The 20,780-nt window shown below is 41.8% G+C and overlaps 1 protein-coding gene across 1 annotated transcript in view; it reads right to left on the reverse strand.

Annotated features, from left to right (window-relative positions):
- Positions 1 to 14,055, reverse strand: part of PSIP1 (PC4 and SRSF1 interacting protein 1) — a 52,862-nt gene extending 38,807 nt beyond the window's left edge. Inside the window, 3 exon segments of the mRNA XM_017890980.1 lie at positions 9,667 to 9,743; positions 13,197 to 13,396; positions 13,872 to 14,055. Coding sequence (XP_017746469.1) covers positions 9,667 to 9,743; positions 13,197 to 13,268 — 149 coding nt within the window. The 5' untranslated portion in view covers positions 13,269 to 13,396; positions 13,872 to 14,055.
- Positions 14,056 to 20,780: the final 6,725 nt, after the last annotated feature.

The raw sequence follows: 20,780 nt of genomic DNA on the forward strand, positions 1-20,780 counted from the left end.
AAAAAAAAAAAAAAAAAAGAATAAGTGGGTCAAGCCAGGAATGGTGGCTCACATCTGTAATCCCAGCCCCAGCACTTTGGGAGGCCAAGGCGGGCTTATCACCTGAGGTCAGGAGTTCGAGACCAGCCTGGCCAACATGGCAAAACCCCATCTCTACTAAATATATAAAAGTTAGCCAGGCATGGTGGTGGGCACCTGTAATCCCAGCCACTAGGAAGGCTGAGGTAGGAGAATCGCCTGAACTCGGGAGGCGGAGGTTGCAGTGAGCCAAGATTGTGCCACTGCATTCCAGCCCGGGTGACAGAGTGATGCTCCATTTCAAAAAACAAAACAAAAAACAAAAACACAAAGAGTAAGTAGGTCAAAGATATGCTCAAGACTCATAAGCTCTTAATGAGACTCAAAAATGACAGAAGATGAAAAAAAAAATCTTCCTTGGGCACGCAGTCCTACGGGTTTGGTGAACAGGGACCACATTAGTTTTTCAAGACATCACTGTACTACTTCCCAAGGGTACAACCTTATGCAGCTGTGGTTTTGATGCATTCTTCAAAGCATTCCACTTTAAAATTACATGTAAAAAAATCCTTAATATGCTAAGTAAAAGCAGGATATAATTATACATAATAGCAAATACCAAAAAATTGTAACAGTCAGTCTGAAAGAAAATATATCAAAATGTTAACAGTAGGTCTGACTGATTCATTCTTCAAGGCATTTCATTTTAAAATAACATACCAAATGCTTAATACGCACATGCACACAAAAGCGGGGCATAACTATACACGACAGAAACTCCTTTAAAAAATGCATAGACAAGTTTGAAAAAAATACACCAAAATATTACCAGGTTTAGGGGTTATTTCTAAAATAGGCATAAAATGATTTGTTTCCTTTTATACTGTTTTAAAATTTTAACAAGATACACATTCAAGGTAACTTACCTACCAAATTTCAGAGCTGAAAGGAAACTGAGGGATCACTAAAAACCTCATTTTAAATATTAGAAAACTAAAATTCAAAAACACTGACTGAGGCAAGGTCATCTACCTATTAAAACAGCAGAGTCTTAACTTGCAGTGTTCCTTAAAGAGGTTTTGGACTTTCCTTTAACCACTGTAATACAGTCTTTGAAACATCTCCGAATAAAATATTCATGCTATTTCTCTATATGTACGAACTCAGACCTCAAATACCAATGTCAAAGCTTATAAGAGTCAAGACTAATGTAAAACATCCTAAGAAAACTGCAAATTATTAACTGAATTCAACACTAGTTTTATAATACTGTGGCAACTCAAATCCTACAATGTGTTTCTTACATGGCACACACTTTGAAGCCCTAAGTGTGTACATGTGCATCCCTATTTTCCTAATGATTTATAAACAAAGAAAAGCAGTTATTTCTGTTAATTCATTTTTTGTGAATAATATGTATACCCACAAGCACACACACAAAAATTCAGCTGTTACACAACTAGAACCCTTATTTTTTGAGACAGAGTATCGTTGTTGCCCAGGCTGGAGTGCAGTGGCCGGATCTCAGCTCACAGCAAGCTCCGCCTCCCGGGTTTACGCCATTGTCCTGCCTCAGCCTCCCGAGGAGCTGGGACTACAGACGCCCACCACATCGCCCAGCTACTTTTTTGTATTTTTGAGTAGAGACGGGGTTTCACTGTGTTAGCCAGGATGGTCTCGATCTCCTGACCTCGTGATCCGCCCGTCTTGGCCTCCCAAAGTGCTGGGATTACAGGTTTGAGCCACCGTGCCCGGCTAGAACTCTTAAAAGAAACAAGTCACAGGCTAGGCATGATGGCTCATGCCTGTAATCCCAACACTTTGGGAAGCTGAGGTGGGAGGATCACTGAAACCCAGGAGTTCGAGACCAGCCTGGCCAACATGGTGAAACCCGTCTCTACTGAAAATACAAAAATTAGCTGGGCTTGGTAGCGCATGCCTATAATCCTACTCAAGGAGGCTGAGGCAGGAGAATCACTTGAACCTGGGAGGCGGAGGTTGCAGTGAGCGAAGATCACGCCACAGCACTCCAGCCTGGGTGACAGAGCGAGAGACTGTCTCAAAAAAAAAGAGTCACATATATAAAACAGAAATCCTATCAGAGCCACATATATGAAGCTCAAAACAGTAACTGTTGCCAAGTAATAGCTAAATAGAAAAATCCCATTTTTAACAACATATTGATTCGAACTTGCTGCTTCATTTCTATATTACTAAATCACAAAATATGAAAGTTTATTATAAATATTTTATATTTTATAATAGCATGTTATTATTCTATAATAGAAAAATGATTCAACAGACAACTGAATATGCATGCACTATGAGTCATGAACCTGCTGGTAAAAAGAGATCAATAGGGCCAGGCGTGGTGGCTCACGCCTGTAATCCCAGCACTTTGGAGGCCGAGGTGGGCGGATCATGACATCAGGAGATCGAGACCATCCTGGCTAACACAGGGAAACCCTGTCTCCACTAAAAATACAAAAAAATTAGCTGGGCATGGTGTCGGGCACCTGTAGTCCCAGCTACTAGGGAGGCTGAGGCAGGAGAATGGCATTAACCTGGGAGTCGGAGCTTGCTTCGAGCGGAGATCGCACCACTGCCACTGCACTCCAGCCTGGGCGACAGTGAGACTCTGCCTCAAAAAATAAAAATAAAAAATAAAGAAGAGATGAATAAACAGTTCATCTCATTATTTGGTGTAAAATTTAAGAGAAATCATACAAGTCCCACACCAATACATGCAGCTATGAAACTTGTATAACTACTGTAGAAGAAAAAAACCCTATCCTATGATTCATTACTTTATTTTCTTCTTGTGACCACTATCAGTATCTCTGCACTGACCTTCACTCCTAACACTACAAATTAGATGGGTTTTATAACAACCTGTGATGTATATTTAAAGTTCCTAAAACTGAGCACCCAACTTCTTTGCATTAAGACAATTAAGAGCAGTAAGGAGGAAAAAACAGCAAAATATCTTTATTTAAATTTTCTAGACTTCAAAGATACAGAGCTAGAAAGGAATATTCCCTGAATTAGCAAAGGTAATTGGTCAGCAAACCTCAAACTGAGCAGCATTTCAATTTAATAAATACTGCTAGTAGAAGTCTTGGAAAAATGGGTAAATCCCCACAAGTCTTGTTCCCAAAATGAAACATAAGTTTGCCAAAGCTGAACATTTTACATAAATAATAGCTGCTATTTATTTAGTCTTCAATACATGCCAAGCATTGTTCTAAGCATTTTTCATGTCATGTCTTACTAGCATCCCATAATTCTTTTTTTTTTTTTTTTTGAGACGGAGTCTCACTCTGTCACCCAGGCTGGAGTGCAGTGGCCAGATCTCAGCTCACTGCAAGCCCCGCCTCTCGGGTTCACGCCATTCTCCTGCCTCAGCCTCCCAAGTAGCTGGGACTACAGGAGCCCGCCACCTCACGCGGCTAGTTTTTTTGTATTTTTTCACCGTGTTAGCCAGGATGGTCTCGATCTCCTGACCTTGTGATCCGCCCGCCTCGGCCTCCCAAAGTGCTGGGATTACAGGCTTGAGCCACCGCGCCCAGCCGCATCCCATAATTCTGAGGCAAGATATTATTATCCCCACTTTACAAACGAGAAAGAAAAAAACACAAATATGAGTAACTTGCCCAAGATTATATAGCAGGTAAGTGGCAGTCCGGATTCAAAAACAAACTTCTGATCTAGTTGTCTTAAACTCTACATAAACGTTGGCTAATGGACAGCAAATGCATAATCAACAACTGACTTTATCTAGTGCACAAAGCTTTCAATCACCAAATATTTATTTAACAGCTACTAAGTGCCAGGCACTTAAGTTAATGATGACAAGACAGACAAGGTCCCTGCTGATCCAGCTCTTCGAGTGTGGGTGAGAAAAAGAAAAGGGGGGAAAAAAAATTCAGTCATTGCTGCAACGGGGAAAATAAACACGAGGAGGAGGATGTGAGCTAAGATCTAAATGACTTCAAATATCTGATGGCATAACCTTTCCTGCAAAGCGAAAACAAAAGACCTGAGACAAGATGAGGCTTATTTGTACAACAGAAATAAGCGGTGAAAAATGTAATAAGGCTGCAGAGGTAAGCATGGGCTAGTTCGTATAGGGTTTTACAAATAGCATTTGTAGGTAGTTTTTGGTTTTCATTCATTGCTAATGTTAAAATAGGGAGTCACGGCTGGGCGCGGTGGCTCAAGCCTGTAATCCCAGCACTTTGGGAGGCCGAGACGGGCGGATCACGAGGTCAGGAGATCAAGACCATCCTGGCTAACATGGTGAAACCCCGTCTCTACTAAAAATACAAAAAACTAGCCGGGCGACCTGGCGGGCGCCTGTAGTCCCAGCTACTCGGGAGGCTGAGGCAGGAGAATGGCGTGAACCCGGGAGGCGGAGCTTGCAGTGAGCTGAGATCCGGCCACTGCACTCCAGCCTGGGCGACAGAGCGAGACTCCGTCTCAAAAAAAAAAAAAAAAAAAAAAAAAAATAGGGAGTCACTGAAGGTTTTCAGTGAAATGACATGATCTAATTGGGATATAAAGATCTCTTTGACTAGACAGTTGTACCTCTGTATCCGTAAGATTGTGGATTATCCTTCCCCCACCCCTACAGATACCAAAATTCATGGATGTTTAAGTCCCTTACATAAAACAACATATATACATATAATGCACACCCTCCCATATACTTTAAATCAGGGATCCCCAGACCCCGGGCCAAGGACCAGTACCCATCCGTGGCCTGTTAGGAACCAGGCTACACAGCAGAAGGCAGGCATTACCACCTGAGCTCTGCATCCTGTCAGATCAGTGGCAGCATTAGATCCTCACAGAAGCACAAACCCTATCGTGAACTGCACATGAGAGGGATCTAGGATGAGTGCTCCTTATAAGAACCTAAGTAATGCCTGCTGATCTGAGGTGGAACAGTTTTCATCCCAAAACCATCTCCCCAAACCCCCATGGAAAAAATGTCTTCCACCACTGCTTTAAATCATCTCCAGATCACTTACAATACCTAATACAATGTAAATGCTATATAGTTGTTACATTGCATTAAGGTAATGACAAGAAAAAAAATCTATACATATTCAGTCCAGCCATAACCATCTTTTTCTCCCAAATATTTTCAATCTGTGACAGGTTGACTCCTTGGATATAGAACCCACAGATACAGCAGGCCAACTGTATATGAAGAGTGGAAACTGAAACCAACATAGAGTGAGTAAGTAAAAAAAAATTTTTATTTTTTACTCCCCAAGACAGGGTCTTACTATGTTGCAAGCCTGATTTGAACTCCTGGGCTCAAGGGTTCCTCCTGCCTCAGCCTCCTGAGTAGCTAGGACTACAGGCATGTCCCAGTGTGCCCAGCTTAGGACATTATTTACAGGAGTCATTATGCATGGACTTGAATTATACAAAGATGACCAAGAGTGGACAGATTCGAATGCATTTGAAAGGAAAAGAAGATTTGCTGACTGACTAGATGTAGAAAGGAAGGGGAAAGACTGTAATATGTAATCAAGGATAATACCAAGACTTGGCTTCAGCAAGAATTGAGTCTACGTCATTCCCACTTACTAAAAATCTGCTTGAATATGTTAAGTTTAAAATATCTAGTACACGGTCACAGTTAGGGCTCATTGTCTAATACTCAAAACTTGATTGCTGAACATTTACTATGAATGTCCTAAGTAAAATCAGATGTTTGTAGGCCAGGAAAAGAATGCAGTTACAAATGAATTCTGCTCTAAAGTAACAATTAAAAAATCTTAATCTATAAATCAGTTATGAATTAGTACAATTTTCCAAATACCCCCTTCTTCTTGTATGTTCTTACTATCCCATCTTCCTAACTCCTGGCTAGCAGACTAAACTACTTATGCAAAATCCAAACTAAAAAGTTCAAATAGGCCAGGCACAGTGGCTCATATCTGTAATCCCAGCACTTTGGGAGGCCAAGGCAGGTGGATCACTTGAGGTCAGGAGTTTGAGACCAGCCTGGCCAACATGGTGATAACCCTGTCTCTACTAAAAACACAAAAATTAGCTGGGTGTGGTGGCGGGTGCCTGTAATCCCGGCTACTTGGGAGGCTGAGGCAGGGGAAACGCTTCTATCTGGGAGGTAGAGGTTACAATGAGCCGAGATTGTGCCACCGCACTCCAGCCTGGGCAACAGAGGAGACAATATCTCAAAAAGCCTGAAATCTCAGCACTTTGGGAGGCTAAGGCAGGATGATCACTTGAAATCAGGCACGGGAGACCAGTCTGGGCCATGTAGCAAGACCCCATCCCTAAATAATAACAATAATAATAATAATAATAAACACAAAAATTAGTCAGCTACTGTAGTATCAGCTATTTGGGAAGCTGAGATGGGAGCATCACTCGGGCCCAGGAGTTAAAAGGCTGCAGTCAACTACGATCGCCACTGTGCTCCATCCTGGGCCACAGAATGAGACCTTGTCTCAAAAAAACAAAAACTTCAAACAACTACCCTCCCAAATTTTGAGGGGAAAAAAGATCATCAGTGACTTAGTTTCCAAAATTAATCTTTTCATTTTTTAGAGACAGAGTCTCACTCTGTCGCCCAGGCTGGAGTACAATGACATGATCTCAGCTCACCACACCCTCTGCCTCCTGGGTTCAAGCAATTCTCCTGCTTCAGTCTCCCGAGTAGCAGGGACTATACGTACACACCACCACGCCCAGCTAATTTTTATATTTTCAGTAGAGATGGGGTTTCACAATATTGGCCAGGCTGGTCTTGAACTCCTGACCTCGTGATCCTCCCGCCTCAGCCTCTCAAAACGCTGGCATTACAGGCCTAAGCCACCACGCCCAGCCTAAAATTAATCTCAAGTCACCGCCAGACCAACATACATATGGGGCAGCACTGCTTTTCCAAAGATAAATGATACAAGAACATTAGGGCAAAAACCAAGTGCATTTTGAAATGAAAATTCAGTATCATTAACTTAACTTTAAAGTTAAATACATTTGAATTCCTTGAATATATCCTAAATTCTTGAATTATTAGTAATTCATTGTCTTCATTAACTACCTAATTACCTATTAACTAAACAACAGTTAAGTTTAGTTACTTGGTTTAGTTTGCTTTGGTTTAAAGCGTACATATATGTGGCCAGGCCACGCTGTAATCCCAGCACTTTGGGAGGCAGAGGTGGGCAGATCATGAGGTCAGGAGATCGAGACCACGGTGAAACCCCATCTCTACTAAAAATACAAAAAATTAGCCACGCGTGGTGGCGGGCACCTATAGTCCTAGTTACTCAAGAGGCTGAGGCAGAAGAATGGCATGAACCTGGGAGGTGGAGCTTGCAGTGAGCCGAGATGGCGCTACATTCCAGCCTGGTCAATGGAGGAGACTCCGCCTCAAAAAAAAAAAAAGGTACATATATTTATAATGTGAAAATCCTTTCAAATGCTAGGGAAGGGATAATCATTCCTCTTCTGAATTTAAAATAGTAATGTAAGAAGGGACTGTGTGTTCTGTAAGACTATAAGGATATATAGAAGTATAAAATCTGTTCCATTTCAGGCTGGGCATGGTGGCTCACGCCTGTAATCCCAGCACTTTCGGAGGCCGAGGTGGACTCATCATGAGGTCAGGAGATCGAGACCATCCTGGCTAACACGGTGAAACCCCATCTCTACCAAAAATACAAAAAATTAGCTGGGCGTGGTGCTGGGTGCCTGTAGTCCCAGCTATTGGGGAGGCTGAGGTAGGAGAATGGCATAAACCCGGGAGGCGGAGCTTGCAGTGAGCAGAGATCGCGCCACTGCACTCCAGCCTGGGCAACAGAGCAAGACACCATCTCAAAAAAAAAAAAATCTGTTCCATTTCAGACAAAAATCAGATTTAAAAAATTCTAAGCTTATAAAACTGAAAAATGCTAAGGAATGTCCACTCACATTACCACAGTATTTCCAAACTTCAATGTAAATCAGAATCATCCGGAAGGCTTGTTAAAACAGATTTTTGGCTCCACACTCACAGCTTGATTCAGTAGGTCTACAGTAAGGCCTAAGAACTTTTTTTTTTTTTTTGAGACAAGGTCTGCAATGGTGAGATCTTGGCTCACTGCAAGCTTTCCCTTCCCAGCTCAGGTAATGGTTCCACCTCAGCCTCCGGAGTAGCTGGGACCACATGTGTGTGCCATCACAAACGGCTAATTTTTGTATTTTTTGTAGAGACACAATTTCACCATGCTGCAGGCTGGTCTCCGAACTCCTAACTCAAGCGATCCTCCCGCCTTGGCCTCCCAAAGTGTTGGGATTACAGGTGTGAGCCACCACACGAAGCCAAGAACTTACATTTTAACTAAAGTTCCCATGAGATGCTAATGGTGCTAGACCTGACAACACACTCTGAAAAGCCCTACTCTAATATACACTGCACAATTTTCCATTAAAAGATATCTTTGTCCTCTATTAAATTTACCGAAGAATTTCTTTAGAGTATCCCATGGCATCAGAAATTTATCACTTCTTAAAAATTCTATTGTTATACATAGAATACACTTGAATCTAACTCTAATTATGATGAAGGCCAAATCAATTCTGGATCGAAAGTTGTATTTTTTTAAAAACTAATTATGAAATATTGTACTATACCCTTAAAATATCCAGAACTGGTAAGTCTACACAGACAGTAGACTAGTGGTCGTTTAGGGTTGGAGAGGGGAAAGTGATCAACAATAGGTTATGATAGTAAATATACTAAAATCTATTGACTTACACACTTTAAGCAGGTGAACTTCTTTTTATGTAAATTCCATCTCAATAAAGCTATTAAAGACATTGTGTGAAAGTTCATACAGTAGCTAAGCAACATTAAACCAAATATTGCCATCGTAGCCACTCTTAGGAATACGTAATTCTAATCAGAATAGCAATAATTTTGTTTCTCCTCACCCCAGGTAGACAACACTACCAAAATTATGACAGACTCCAAACTTCAAGTCCAAAATCAACCAGATCATATAGTATTTGTAAGGCCATTAAATTAAAGGTACGTAGGAATATTCTTTGGGAAATTAATGGTTGCCTCTAGAGTGATCCCATGCACTTGGCAGTAACATGCTTCAACATTCAGCTGCAATTTTTGAAAAATCTGCTTCACCACATTAGTTCGCTGCCCAAATATCCACCAGAGGCAGCAGAGCTTCAGGAATCACATAAACACAAGGAGGGAACTATCTAGACTTCCTCTTCTCACCTTCCCCACAATATACACAGTTTGTATATCTGATATCATAAAACCAAAAATTAGGTAACAAGTAGTCCTTATAAAAAGCACTTACTGCATAGGAATATTAGATAACTTATTAAAACTTTCCCTATATATTTTCATCCATCAATCATTCTTATTGCTGAGAGAATTTCTACTTTCCTTTTCGGTTAAGGAAATATCAATTCCAATAAAAAATAAACCTACAGCATCGGTAAACACTACCTTAAAAATAGAGACTTAAAGGCTCTTTCCAAAGTTCAAAGTTTTTAAAGTTTCCTATTACATTACTATTTCCCCCTTGAATTAATGTCTACTGCTCAATAATCCTGTTAAATGAGCTCTGATTTGCCTTTAAAGCGAACAGGACTTACGTCTCATGAGTTCCAAAAAAGAAAATGGGTAGTTTGTTTGTGGGTGGCTTTACAGCTCCATCAGGAACTTCATCTACCTAAAAGAAAAGTGAGAAAAATTAAAGTATTTTAAAACATACACACCTCAACATTTATCTGAATAAACAAGAGCAAAACATCCAAAAAGGATCTGTTATAAAATGGACCAGTTCTGCAGGCCCATAATCTCCTATCCCCAAATCTGAAACCCAAGAAACTCTGAAAACCAAAATTTCTGTCAAAACTCATTTGGTGGCAAAACCTGGACTGACACTGAGGGTATCAGTCATTTCTTTTGTCCACCTACTGTTTCCACTGTTCTTTGCAGATAATTAAGATTATCATGTGCTATTCCAGACCACACCAGCAGCAAAATATATGGTATATGTACTCTCCCTGCCTTCCTAAAATCCCCAAAATCTGAATTATTAATCATATCATCATTTCAGGTAAGGAGTCTGAATCTATTTGACAACCCTAAATGTTAGTTCTGTAGAAAATCTATACAAATAACAGGATAATGTAAAAGCAGACATTGACAAAAGTTTAAATTAGTACCTCCCGAAGTCTGAAAAGCTTATGAAAAGATCGTTCACTAATATGCCTGAATCACATGAGGCTAGCTGTTCCTTTTTCACTGCTCTTTCAACCTTTTAAATTATGTAAGGCAGAAATCATCAAGTGCTATCACATCTAATATATCCATAATACTTGTTACTTTCCCTTATCAATAAAGGAAAAGCAGACCTCAGGACTAAAACAGTACTATCTAGCTAGAATTTAACAACATGTCGGCCAGGCATGGTGGCTCACGCCTGTAATCCCAGCACTTTAGGAGGCTGAGGCTGGTGGATTATGAGGTCAGGATTCAAGACCGGCCTGAGCAATACGGTGAAACCCCATCTCCCTTAAAAACACAAAAATTAGCCCAGCGCGATGGCAGGTGCCTGTAATCTCAGCTACTCGGGAGGCTGAGGCAGGAGAATGGCTTGAACCTGGGCAGCAGAGGTTGCAGTGAGCCAAGATCACGACACTGCACGCAAGCCTGAGTGACAGAGTGAGACTCTGTCTTAAAAAAATAAAAAGAATTTAACAACATATCTATTTTAAATGGCATAATTTTCATAATTTCAAAAACACTTCATTTTGAAAATCTGCTTACTTTGCTAAGAAGGGGGCTGACCATTAGAGGACCTACTATCCCCTCTGTAATCATTATGGTGTTGCAGAAAAGACCATGAGGATGACTGAACTGGTTATTTGTAAGGGAAGTCTAAAGGCTCTCACACATCAATAGAATCATTACCACACAGTATCTCTAGGGACCTATTTCCCCACCGATATGATGAAGATCACACCTGTTATCTGAACTTTGTGGGAAGGTCCCGATAATTGCAAAAATGCTTAATCCCTGAAGAGATCATTTCTGTTAACCCAGTTCATATGCTTCTTTCTTTTAGCAAACAGCTTTAAGAGTTCATGCAAATACCTAGCACCTATAGCCTTTAACAAATGCCAGGCAAAATTTGATTTTTTTAAATGATTATTACCGGTAAAGGATTATGTACATGAATGTTTAAGACTTAAAAATTAAAGTCTGGGACATGTAGACAGAAATGTTAAAGCAAAAATTGCAACAAGAGGTGTCACCTTTACAGCTCAGATTTTAAATAAGTACTCTAAACTCTCTACAGCAAAGATTTCAAATTTCTAATGAAGACAGAAAAAGGAAATAATTGTTGGACACAGAATACACCAAAACTAAATGCAGCTGTTTCTCAGAACAAAATGATGGGGAAAAGGGCAAAGACAAGCACTTCCCTTCCAATCCAAATGAACTTGTTAAATAAGGAAAACACTGTGGTCTTCCAAAGGCTACCCTATTTTATTTTCAGTAGCACTCTTAAGTCACTTAACATGAGCGTGGGGAGGGTGATTTGGGAGATTTTTAAAACATTTCATTGGCTTTCAACTGCATTGTGGCATGCAAATCAGAATACAGATTTATTAGACAACCTCAGATTTTCAAACACCTCAAAATAAACAAGGATACCTCGATAATCATGAAAAAGTATATTAGAGGGGCCTTAAACCTGATCAGTTTCCCTAGGCTCCATTTAAACGTGAATTGTGTTTTATAGGTGCATTATAAGTACTACGGACTGTGGAGGGTATAAAGAAATTGCATTTAAGGTTGTTGCCCTCAGGCTCACAATATACTTGGAAGTCAAAGCATACACAGAGTAGGAATTAAAACAAAAGATTATCACGAAAGGAATAGATTACAAAGTAAAATATATAGACAAGGATTATGACTAAGGATTGTTCAAGTAAGACTGCACCGAAAAAGCAGACTTTATAGGCAAGGAAAAAAGCTTTGGAAGGAAACTTGTGAACAGGGGTCTACGTAGAGCAGCTAGATGGAAGAAAGTCAAGGAACAGTGATCAGTTTACACTTGGATGGCACTCTCAACTCCTAGACAGGACTCTGTCATCTAATGGGTGTTTTCCCCCATTCCTCTTCCCTGCTGACATAACTAAAACTATAGAATTTAATTATTTTTTAAAAACATATTTTAAAGGAGAGTAAATTAGTCGAAAATAAATGGCTTGGAAAAATACAACTTCAGAACACCATGTAAGTATATTTTTAAAGGATCTCGAGTTTACCCAATCTAATGGATTGCAACATATTTTAGATCCTATCTATCACTATTTTAGAGCCTGGGTACCACCATAAACAAAAGACCCCTTTTCTAAAATGGAGCGTATATCTTTAAACAGTCTCAATTCCTAAATGTCAAACATCCTGGGTCCTTAATCATTTCTCTGTACCACTAGATGTGAACTCAGGAATCTGGTCCACACCTCCTTTTTGCCTATTGGAAACAAAAAGGTTAAAACAACTTCTTCAAGGTCATAAACACCTCAAATAAAAGGGGAAATGAATTTTCTGGCCCTTCCTCGGTGCTAAACTACTGTAATACTTTCAAGAATATCCAGTCCTGAATCTCTGTATTAAACAAGCAAATCCAGAAGGCCTCATCAAGGTATTTTTTTAAAAACCCCATAAATCCAATTTAACCACATACGCACTTCTCTGACATCCAAGAGTTTGTGTCTAATCTGCACAAATTTCAGATATTTTGTACTTGATTTAAAATTACGGAAATGTCAATGTTTCACTAATTTTTAAACAAAATTCATTCTTCATTATTTCACCTACAATGGAATATTAACTAGCGACGTATTTAAATATTTCCTAGGAAAAAAATCTGTCCAAGTCGGCCAATAAACCATAGAGAAATACACAGGTATGTAGAAACGTCTGGATTTTTATAATTACATGGGAGATTATTGGGTAAAAAACTAAAACGAAAAATCAGGTTACAAATGAGACTAAAGCGAGGGAGAGAAAGGACAGAGGAAAAAATGAAGAGACACGGTGGTGGGCAGCAGGCCTCCGGGGAAGAGGGTAGCACTGCTAAGCGCAAGGGCTACAAATCACTTACTCGAGCTGGCCAATGGGGATAACCTTTCATCTTGGCGAAGATGAGGTCTCCAGGTTTGAAATCGCGAGTCATGTTTCGGGGACGAGGCCGGGGGTCCGAAGCCCGGGAGGCGGCGAGGAGATGCGGCGGCGCGGGGATGCGGGCGGCGGACACGGGCCGCCCACGGGCGGGGGATGATGCCTCGGGGCGTCCCGACGCGCCTGCGAGGGAGAGCACCGAGGGCGGTTAAAGCGAAGAACCCCGAAGGGAGGGGCCGCAAGGGGAGGGGTGGCAGAGCGGAGGGAGGGGCCGCCTCCCGCTCCTCCCCCGCCAGTGCGCGCCTCCGCGCTGCCGCAGGTCCTCCCGCCGCCACCGGAGAGAGACGGCCACCACCTGCAGGCGGGGGATGCTGCCCGGGCCGAAATTCTCCCGTCCGCTCGCCCCATCTTTCTCCGGGCTTTTTCCACCGGGCTCAAGCCCTAGAAGGGAGGGGGTGCATGGGAGAGAAAAAAGCAGGGATTCCGAGAGGCGGGGGGGCCCCTTCCGCCCACGCAAGGCCTCCCCCGCAACCTGCTGCCCAGCGACTGCAGCCTGGGCCCCCTCGGCTCCAGGGCGGGCCGCGTCCACTTCTCCGCTACAGCCAGGAGCGAGGCCACCGAGGGGGGGGGGCGGGGCGAGTCCCCTTCGCCCGCTCACCTGCCGGGGCCGCGGGCGCCGACGCTGCGGTTGCTGGCCGGTCGCTTTTACCCGCGTCCACGCAAGCCACCTGCGCCACCAGCTGCCGCAGAGACGTCTCAACGGCCCGGAATCGCAACCGCGCCGCCGCTGCCGCCGCCGTAGCTGCGCTGCTCCCGCGCGGCTGCTGCTCGGCGCCCGCTAGCACTGGGGCGCGACCACCTGCTTACCGAGAGAGGGGGGATGATGCAGCACCCGGCGAAGGTGTGTGGCTCCGAAGCCGATTTTCTGAAAACCCTAGGTCCCCAAGTTCGCTTTCATGTAACAAGTGCATGCAGATGCAGAGGGAGACGCAAGCGAAGAAGAAAGGACTGGGCGAAAATAGCTCGGCCTGCCGCAAGTTCCCCCTGCGGTTTGCAGAGTGGTCGGGCCCGGCCCGCCCCTGCTGGCCTCTCTGCGTGTGTGTATTTGTATGTGTACTGTATGTAAAAGGCGGGGAGGGAGGAAATGATTGTTGTGGACGCGGTTTGGGGGCGGGTATCCGGGCCTCTATCCTTTGGCTGCGTATTAGGGAGAAACTGGCAGTAAAGCTTCATGTTCTTGTATCGTTTTCCAGGGTGGGGAGGCTTGAAGGCTGCTTTTGCGCGGTTTGCATCATCCAAAAAAGAGGAGCTGTACGAAAACCCAAAGATGAAATTGGAGCATGCGGCGGTTGCAGGATGTGCTGCATGTAGGCCTCTTGCACCTCGCTGAATGGGCCTCGTAGTCTCCTTTTCCTTGAAATTGTAATATGAGAGAGCCCTATTTGATTTCTTTTACATTTGAAGCACCAAGAACTATTAAGAAAAATGCAACCCTATTGAATGCAAAATGCGAAGGGTGGAAAACAATGACAGGAAAACAGAAATCTTTTAGATAGGATGTGGGTTTGGGCCCTAACTAAATTTTAGCTGCATCTAAATTTTTTCTCCCTAGTAGAATAGGAGCTGGTAGGTGGTACAATGTGTAAGTGTTACTAAATCTCAAATATTTTCTCTCTTAAAATGCTCTTCAAGGGATTTTAAAGATTATTTTATTTTTTGATCCTTTAGAGAGGCTGAAAATATTTTTAAACAGAATATTAAGACATATATTAGCACCTAGATAATACTGCTTTAAATACGGGACTCAACTGGAAATGAATTAGGAAAAGTTGTTTTGAGTTGGTAAAAATTGAGAATTTTTTGAAAGCAATACAGCATGTCTTTAAATAGGAATGAAAGAAGACCGCCCCAAAGTAAAATGTCCTGCAAGGAGTCTCCAGAAACTATACCTGGGCAATACACGGAGAGTTCCAAGTGGAGCAAAAAGAGAAATTGGCTGGCAAAGGAGAAGGAAGGGTTGGTGATATGTCTTGAAGCTTCTCATTCTGAATTTGAATTTAATGTATGTAGTAGGAAGCTACTATAGGTTGCTGAGCAAGAAAGGGGTAAAAATTATTATTTAACCAGTTCTTGATGTTTCAAGGTAAATGATAGTAGAAAGAGGCTGGGGGTAAGTGGAGTACTCATGACATGACCCATTTCTCAGTGAGACTGGTGACTAAGAAAAGGGACGGAAGAGCATAACTAGGTAATTACACAACGGAATAGTTGTCAGGTGTTGGCTATAAATTATGCATAGGAAAATATGGAAAAAGATGTATTGAAGAAAAGCCCAAGATACAGAGTGAGAGACCAAAGCATCATCCAGCAATCATTTTTGTGTGTGTGTTTGTGTGCACTTTATTTGTTCTAAACACTGTAAGGCCTTGCTACTTCAAGTGTGGTCCAGGGCCCAGCAGCAAGGGCTACCTGGGAGCTCAGGTAAAGCTCAGCCCTTCCGCAGGCCTTCTAAATCGTAATCTGCATTTTAACAGGATCCCTAGGTGATTCTTACGCATATTCAGTTTGAGAAATTGCTTTAGAGGATACCTCAGACTGTAAGAACTTCAAACTAAGGAAAACAGACATAAAAATAAGTTATAATTAATGTTACAGACAACTTTTCATTAGTACTAATGGTAGGACCAACAAGTAAAGAGGGGGTAGTTAGTGTTGGGGGGGACCTCAGAAAAGAAAAAACAAAGGGAAAATGGAAAAGCATGGATGTTTTAGTATTAGTGGGGTTTTTTTTGTTTTTTGTTTTTTTTTAAAAAAGGAAGTACCATACTTAGCTCTTGCTCCCTTTAAGTTTTGGCCGTTTCAACCTGTGGTAGCTTGTAGACAACAGGAGATACCCTTTAAACAATAAAGGCAAAACAGGTGGTGGTTTAAGCATCCAGAGAACAAAAGCCCAGGATCCCTGGGAGCAACAGTTCTGAATCTGAGAGGAAAGGGGGAGGGGAGAGCAGGGAACAGGGAAGGAAAGCTGGGCACATCCTAGCCACTTGGAGAGCTTTTCTGTGCTCTTCTCCAGCTGTGATCTTTTCCAGCCATGCTTGGTGCAGCCCTCCCCCATAGTCAGCCTTCTTAGTGGGGATGCTTGAAAAAGTATACCAAAATGGAGATCAGAGAAGCAATGGGAAAAGTTAGAAAGAATATAATTTCCAAAACAACTGAAGAAAGGGGAGGGGGCAGGAAAATCTAAATGAGTTGAGGCAGGAACTTGGCCTACATTCTCTCATTTAACCAAAGTGCCACTATCCCCACTTCACAGATGAGAAAATAGGCTCACAGAAGATAAGCAACTTGCCCAAGATCACACTTTAGTCCAGGGGCCGAAGTAACATTCTGGCCCCTCTGGCTAGTTGCCCATGCCTTTTCGTGATTCCACATCGCCTCTAGGTGGGGCAGGGAGTCAGCAAGGCTGACAGAGGAGTGGCTTATAATTAGAAAAAGATGCTGGAAGGAAAAGCAGCCCAGTACTTAACTCTTCCACCTTCCGCCTTTGGGCTTGAAAGTATTCCCAGCTTAAAATTTCCTAACAACCTCCCTCCACGCCATGCCATTCCCCAGCTTGTCCCCAGCACTTAACTCCTTCTGGTCCTAAAAAGCTCAATCCAAAAATCACCTCTGGAAAGGATGTGACCTAATCTTAGAGTAACAATTTCTTATTTACACTCTTTCCTACTAATCTGTAAACTGCTTAGAAGTCGGCACTATCTTATTCATCGGTGCAGGTACTCAATAAAAAAGTGCCGGGCATAGTGGCTCATGCCTGTGATCCCAGCACTTTGGGAGGCCAAGGCAGGTGGATCACAAGGTAAGACCAGCCTGGCCAACATGGTGAAACCCCGTCTCTACTAAAAATACAAAAATTAGCCGGGCATGGTGGTGTGCGCCTGTTAATCCCAGCTACCCAGGAGGCTGAGGCAGGAGAATCCCTTGAACCTGGGAGGCAGAGGTTGCAGTGAACCAGGATAACCCCACTGCACTCCAGCCAGGGCAACAGAGCAAGACTCTGTCTCAAAAAAAAAATTTGTTTTCAAAAATATTTATTGAATGAATGAGAGAGAGTGGCAAGTGAAAAACCCCAACAGACTCATTAATCCTTTAGGGTGAGAAAGCACGTAAGTATGACGCATGAAAGTGTTTTGTTTTGACTTTATGAATTTTCTTGTACAGTGCTTAAAGGTTAACCCTTTAACAGCAGTGACATTTTCACTCACTACAAATACATTCATTGTAACCATTTTAATTAAAATCTTTCTAAATGAGATATCTATTCTAAAATAGCAACAATCTCTTCCTTCGTATCTTTTACATAATTTCCTACCTTAATACACAGTGTTAGTGATGCACCTTCAACTTATTGGTATGAACAGGTATTGAACTGTTTTCTTATGTTTTATATGTAAATCCTCATGATGGGTAAATAGTGGGAAGTTAGCAAGAATATGGGGGAAATAAAGAGCATTAATCAAAGAGCTAGTTTACTTGGGGATGTCATAAATCCAATCTAGGTCTTGCTTCCCATGAAAATCAATAAGCATTCGAAGCTTTGGCTCTTAGGTAGGCAAAAGCCAAGATGTACTAGCTTATGAGCTGATAACTAGGTTTACTGCTGAGCTGCGTTACCAATGTTTAGAAGAGAGTTGTTTTTGGCACATGAGGTGAGAGAAGTCTTAAGGAATCTGAATGCTCTTTAGAACGACTAGAAAGAAGCAAGGCAAAGACAAGAGTTTGACAGTTGACCTGTGTGTACTATTGGTGCCTTTTGTGAAGACTGCCTAGACTGTGGGCTGTTCTAGTGGGATTTTTTTTTTTTTTTTTTTTTTTTTTTTTTTTTTAGATGGAGTCTCGCTCTGTCACCCAGGCTGGAGTGCAGTGGCCAGATCTCAGCTCACTGCAAGCTCCGCCTCCCAGGTTCACGCCATTCTCCTGCCTCAGCCTCCCGAGTAGCTGGGACTACAGGCGCCGCCACCTCGCCCGGCTAGCTTTTGTATTTTAGTAGAGACGGGGTTTCACTGTGTTAGCCAGGATGGTTTCGATCTCCTGACCTCGTGATCCGCCCGTCTCGGCCTCCCAAAGTGCTGGGATTACAGGCTTGAGCCACCGCGCCCGGCCGGCGATGTGCTTTCTTATGAGCTCATTGATAAGCAGGGGATGTGAGGTTGAGCTCTGATAGCCAGACAGACACCAGAGGCTTTACTTTAAACGCAAATTTAATGTATCTTAATATTTAGGAAAAGTAACTCACATGCTTGATGTTCAATTGCAGAGAAAAAACTAATAGTTACAACTTTGATATGACATAAGAAAAGAGAGCACAGGATTTGGAGTCAAGCATGAGTTCTGATCATGGCTCTGTCACTTTCCGCAAGTGCTATTAGGCAACTCCTTTAACTTCATGTACTTATTTTCTTACCAGTGAAATGTGAATAAGGACACTTGCCTTGGAGGGCTATTGTGAGGATTAAATTAGATCATACATACATAATGTGCATATTAGTATCTTAGCCATATTTATAACCTAGGGGAAAAAATAAGTAATTGTTTTCCATGTATGCATAGGGTTATGCTGTGACTGGGTCTAAAATCCAACTAGATATAGATGGAAAAGTTTTGTATGAAAACTTCACTTCTAAGGACTGCTGAATGACAAATTACTGGTTTGACTTTGCTGTTTGGGGATTTTTTTTTTCTTCTTGGTGGATTGGTCTTTTTTTATTATGATTTTTTGAGACAGGGTCTTGCTGTGTTGCCCAGGCCAGAGTACAGTGGCCTGATCTCGGCTCACTGCATCCTCAAACTCCTAGGCTCAAGTGATCCTTCCCTCTCAACGTCTGGAGTAGTTGGGAATACAGTCACATACCACTATCCCCAGCTTTTTTTTTTTTTTTTTTTTTTTAATTTTTTGTAGAGATAAGGTTTCCCTATGTTGCCCAGGCTGATCTCAAACTCCTGGTCTCAAGCAATCCTCCTGCCTCGGCCTCCCAAAACTGTAGATGATTATGGGCGTGAGCCACAGTGCCTGGCCTGGTTTTTTTTTTTTTTTTTTAAGATTTTATTTTTTTGAGAGCAGTTTTAGATTCACAGCAAAATTGAGAAGATACAGATGTATACCATATGCCCTCTACCCCCACACCTGCATAGCCTATGTCATTATCAACATCCCCCACTAAAGTGTTACATTTTTTATGATCGATGAAACTACATTGACATATCACCCAAAGTCCATAGTTTACATTAGGGTTCACTATTGCTTTGTGCATTCTGTGGGTTTGGACAAATTTATGATGACATGTATCCGCCACTGTAACATCATAAAGAATGAGGCAGTTTCACTGCCCTCAAAATCCTTTCTGCCCTGCCTATTCATCCATCCATTCCGCAAGTCATGGCAACCACTTATCTTTTTACTGTCTTCATACTTTCACCTTTTCCAAATCATACAGTATGTAACCTTTTCAGATTGGCTTCTTTCACTTGGTAATCTGCATGTAAGTTTCCTCCATGTTTTTGCATGGCTTAATAGGTAATTTCTTTTTAGTTCCAAATCATATTCCATTGTTTATTTGAATATTCACCTACTGAAGGACATGTTGGTTGCTTCCAAGTTTTGGCAATTATGAATAAAACTGCTATAAACACCTATGTGCATGTTTTGTGTGAACATAAGTTTTCAACTTACTTGTGTAAAGACCAAGTTCTGTAATTGCTGATTCATATATTTATGTTTAAGAATATGTTTTGCTTTTAAGAAATTGCCAAACTGTTTTCCAAAGTGGTTGTACCATTTTATATTCCCACCAGCAATGAATGAGAGTTCCTGTTGCTCCACATCCACATCAGCATTTGGTGTTGTGTTTTGGATTTTGGCCATTCTGTTAGATGTGTATTAGGTATCTCATTGTTACTCTATTTTTTTTTTTTATATTATAGCTCATAACTTATTAGCTCCTCCACAGTGGTTAGTAGAAGATTTCTGCTTAAGTATGTTTTATGTGTGTCCTTTAGTCAAGAAAATATTTGTTAAGACATTAACCTAGAATAATATGGAAGCCTAAGGTGGCTTGGAGAAAACAGAGTTTATGTACAGATAACAAAATATTTAGAAAATACAAAGTAGTAGCAATGAATTTTTAAAATTTCCATACCCACAAATTACCCTGTTAAAATGTTTGTGAATTATCTTCCAGTCTTCATTTGTATAGTTTTTTTTTTTTTTTTCAGACAGGGTCTTGCTTTGTCATCCAGGTTGCAATGCAGTGGTGCAATCACACCTCACTGAAGCCTCACCCTCCTGGGTTCAAGCAGTCCTCCCAGCCCGAGTAGCGGGGTCTACATGTGTGCACCACCATGCCTGGCTAATTTTTTTTTTTTTTTTTTTTTTTGTAGAGAGGAGGTCTCTGTGTTGCCCAGGCTGGTTTTGAATGCCTGGGCTCAAGCAATCCTCCTCCTTAGCCTCCCAAAGTGTTGGGATTACAGGCATGAGCCACCACACCTGGATTTTTTTTTTTTTTTTTTT

Source organism: Rhinopithecus bieti, unplaced genomic scaffold, assembly GCF_001698545.2.
Source record: "Rhinopithecus bieti isolate Rb0 unplaced genomic scaffold, ASM169854v2 scaffold_71, whole genome shotgun sequence".
In the NCBI taxonomy this organism is placed as follows: domain Eukaryota; kingdom Metazoa; phylum Chordata; class Mammalia; order Primates; family Cercopithecidae; genus Rhinopithecus; species Rhinopithecus bieti.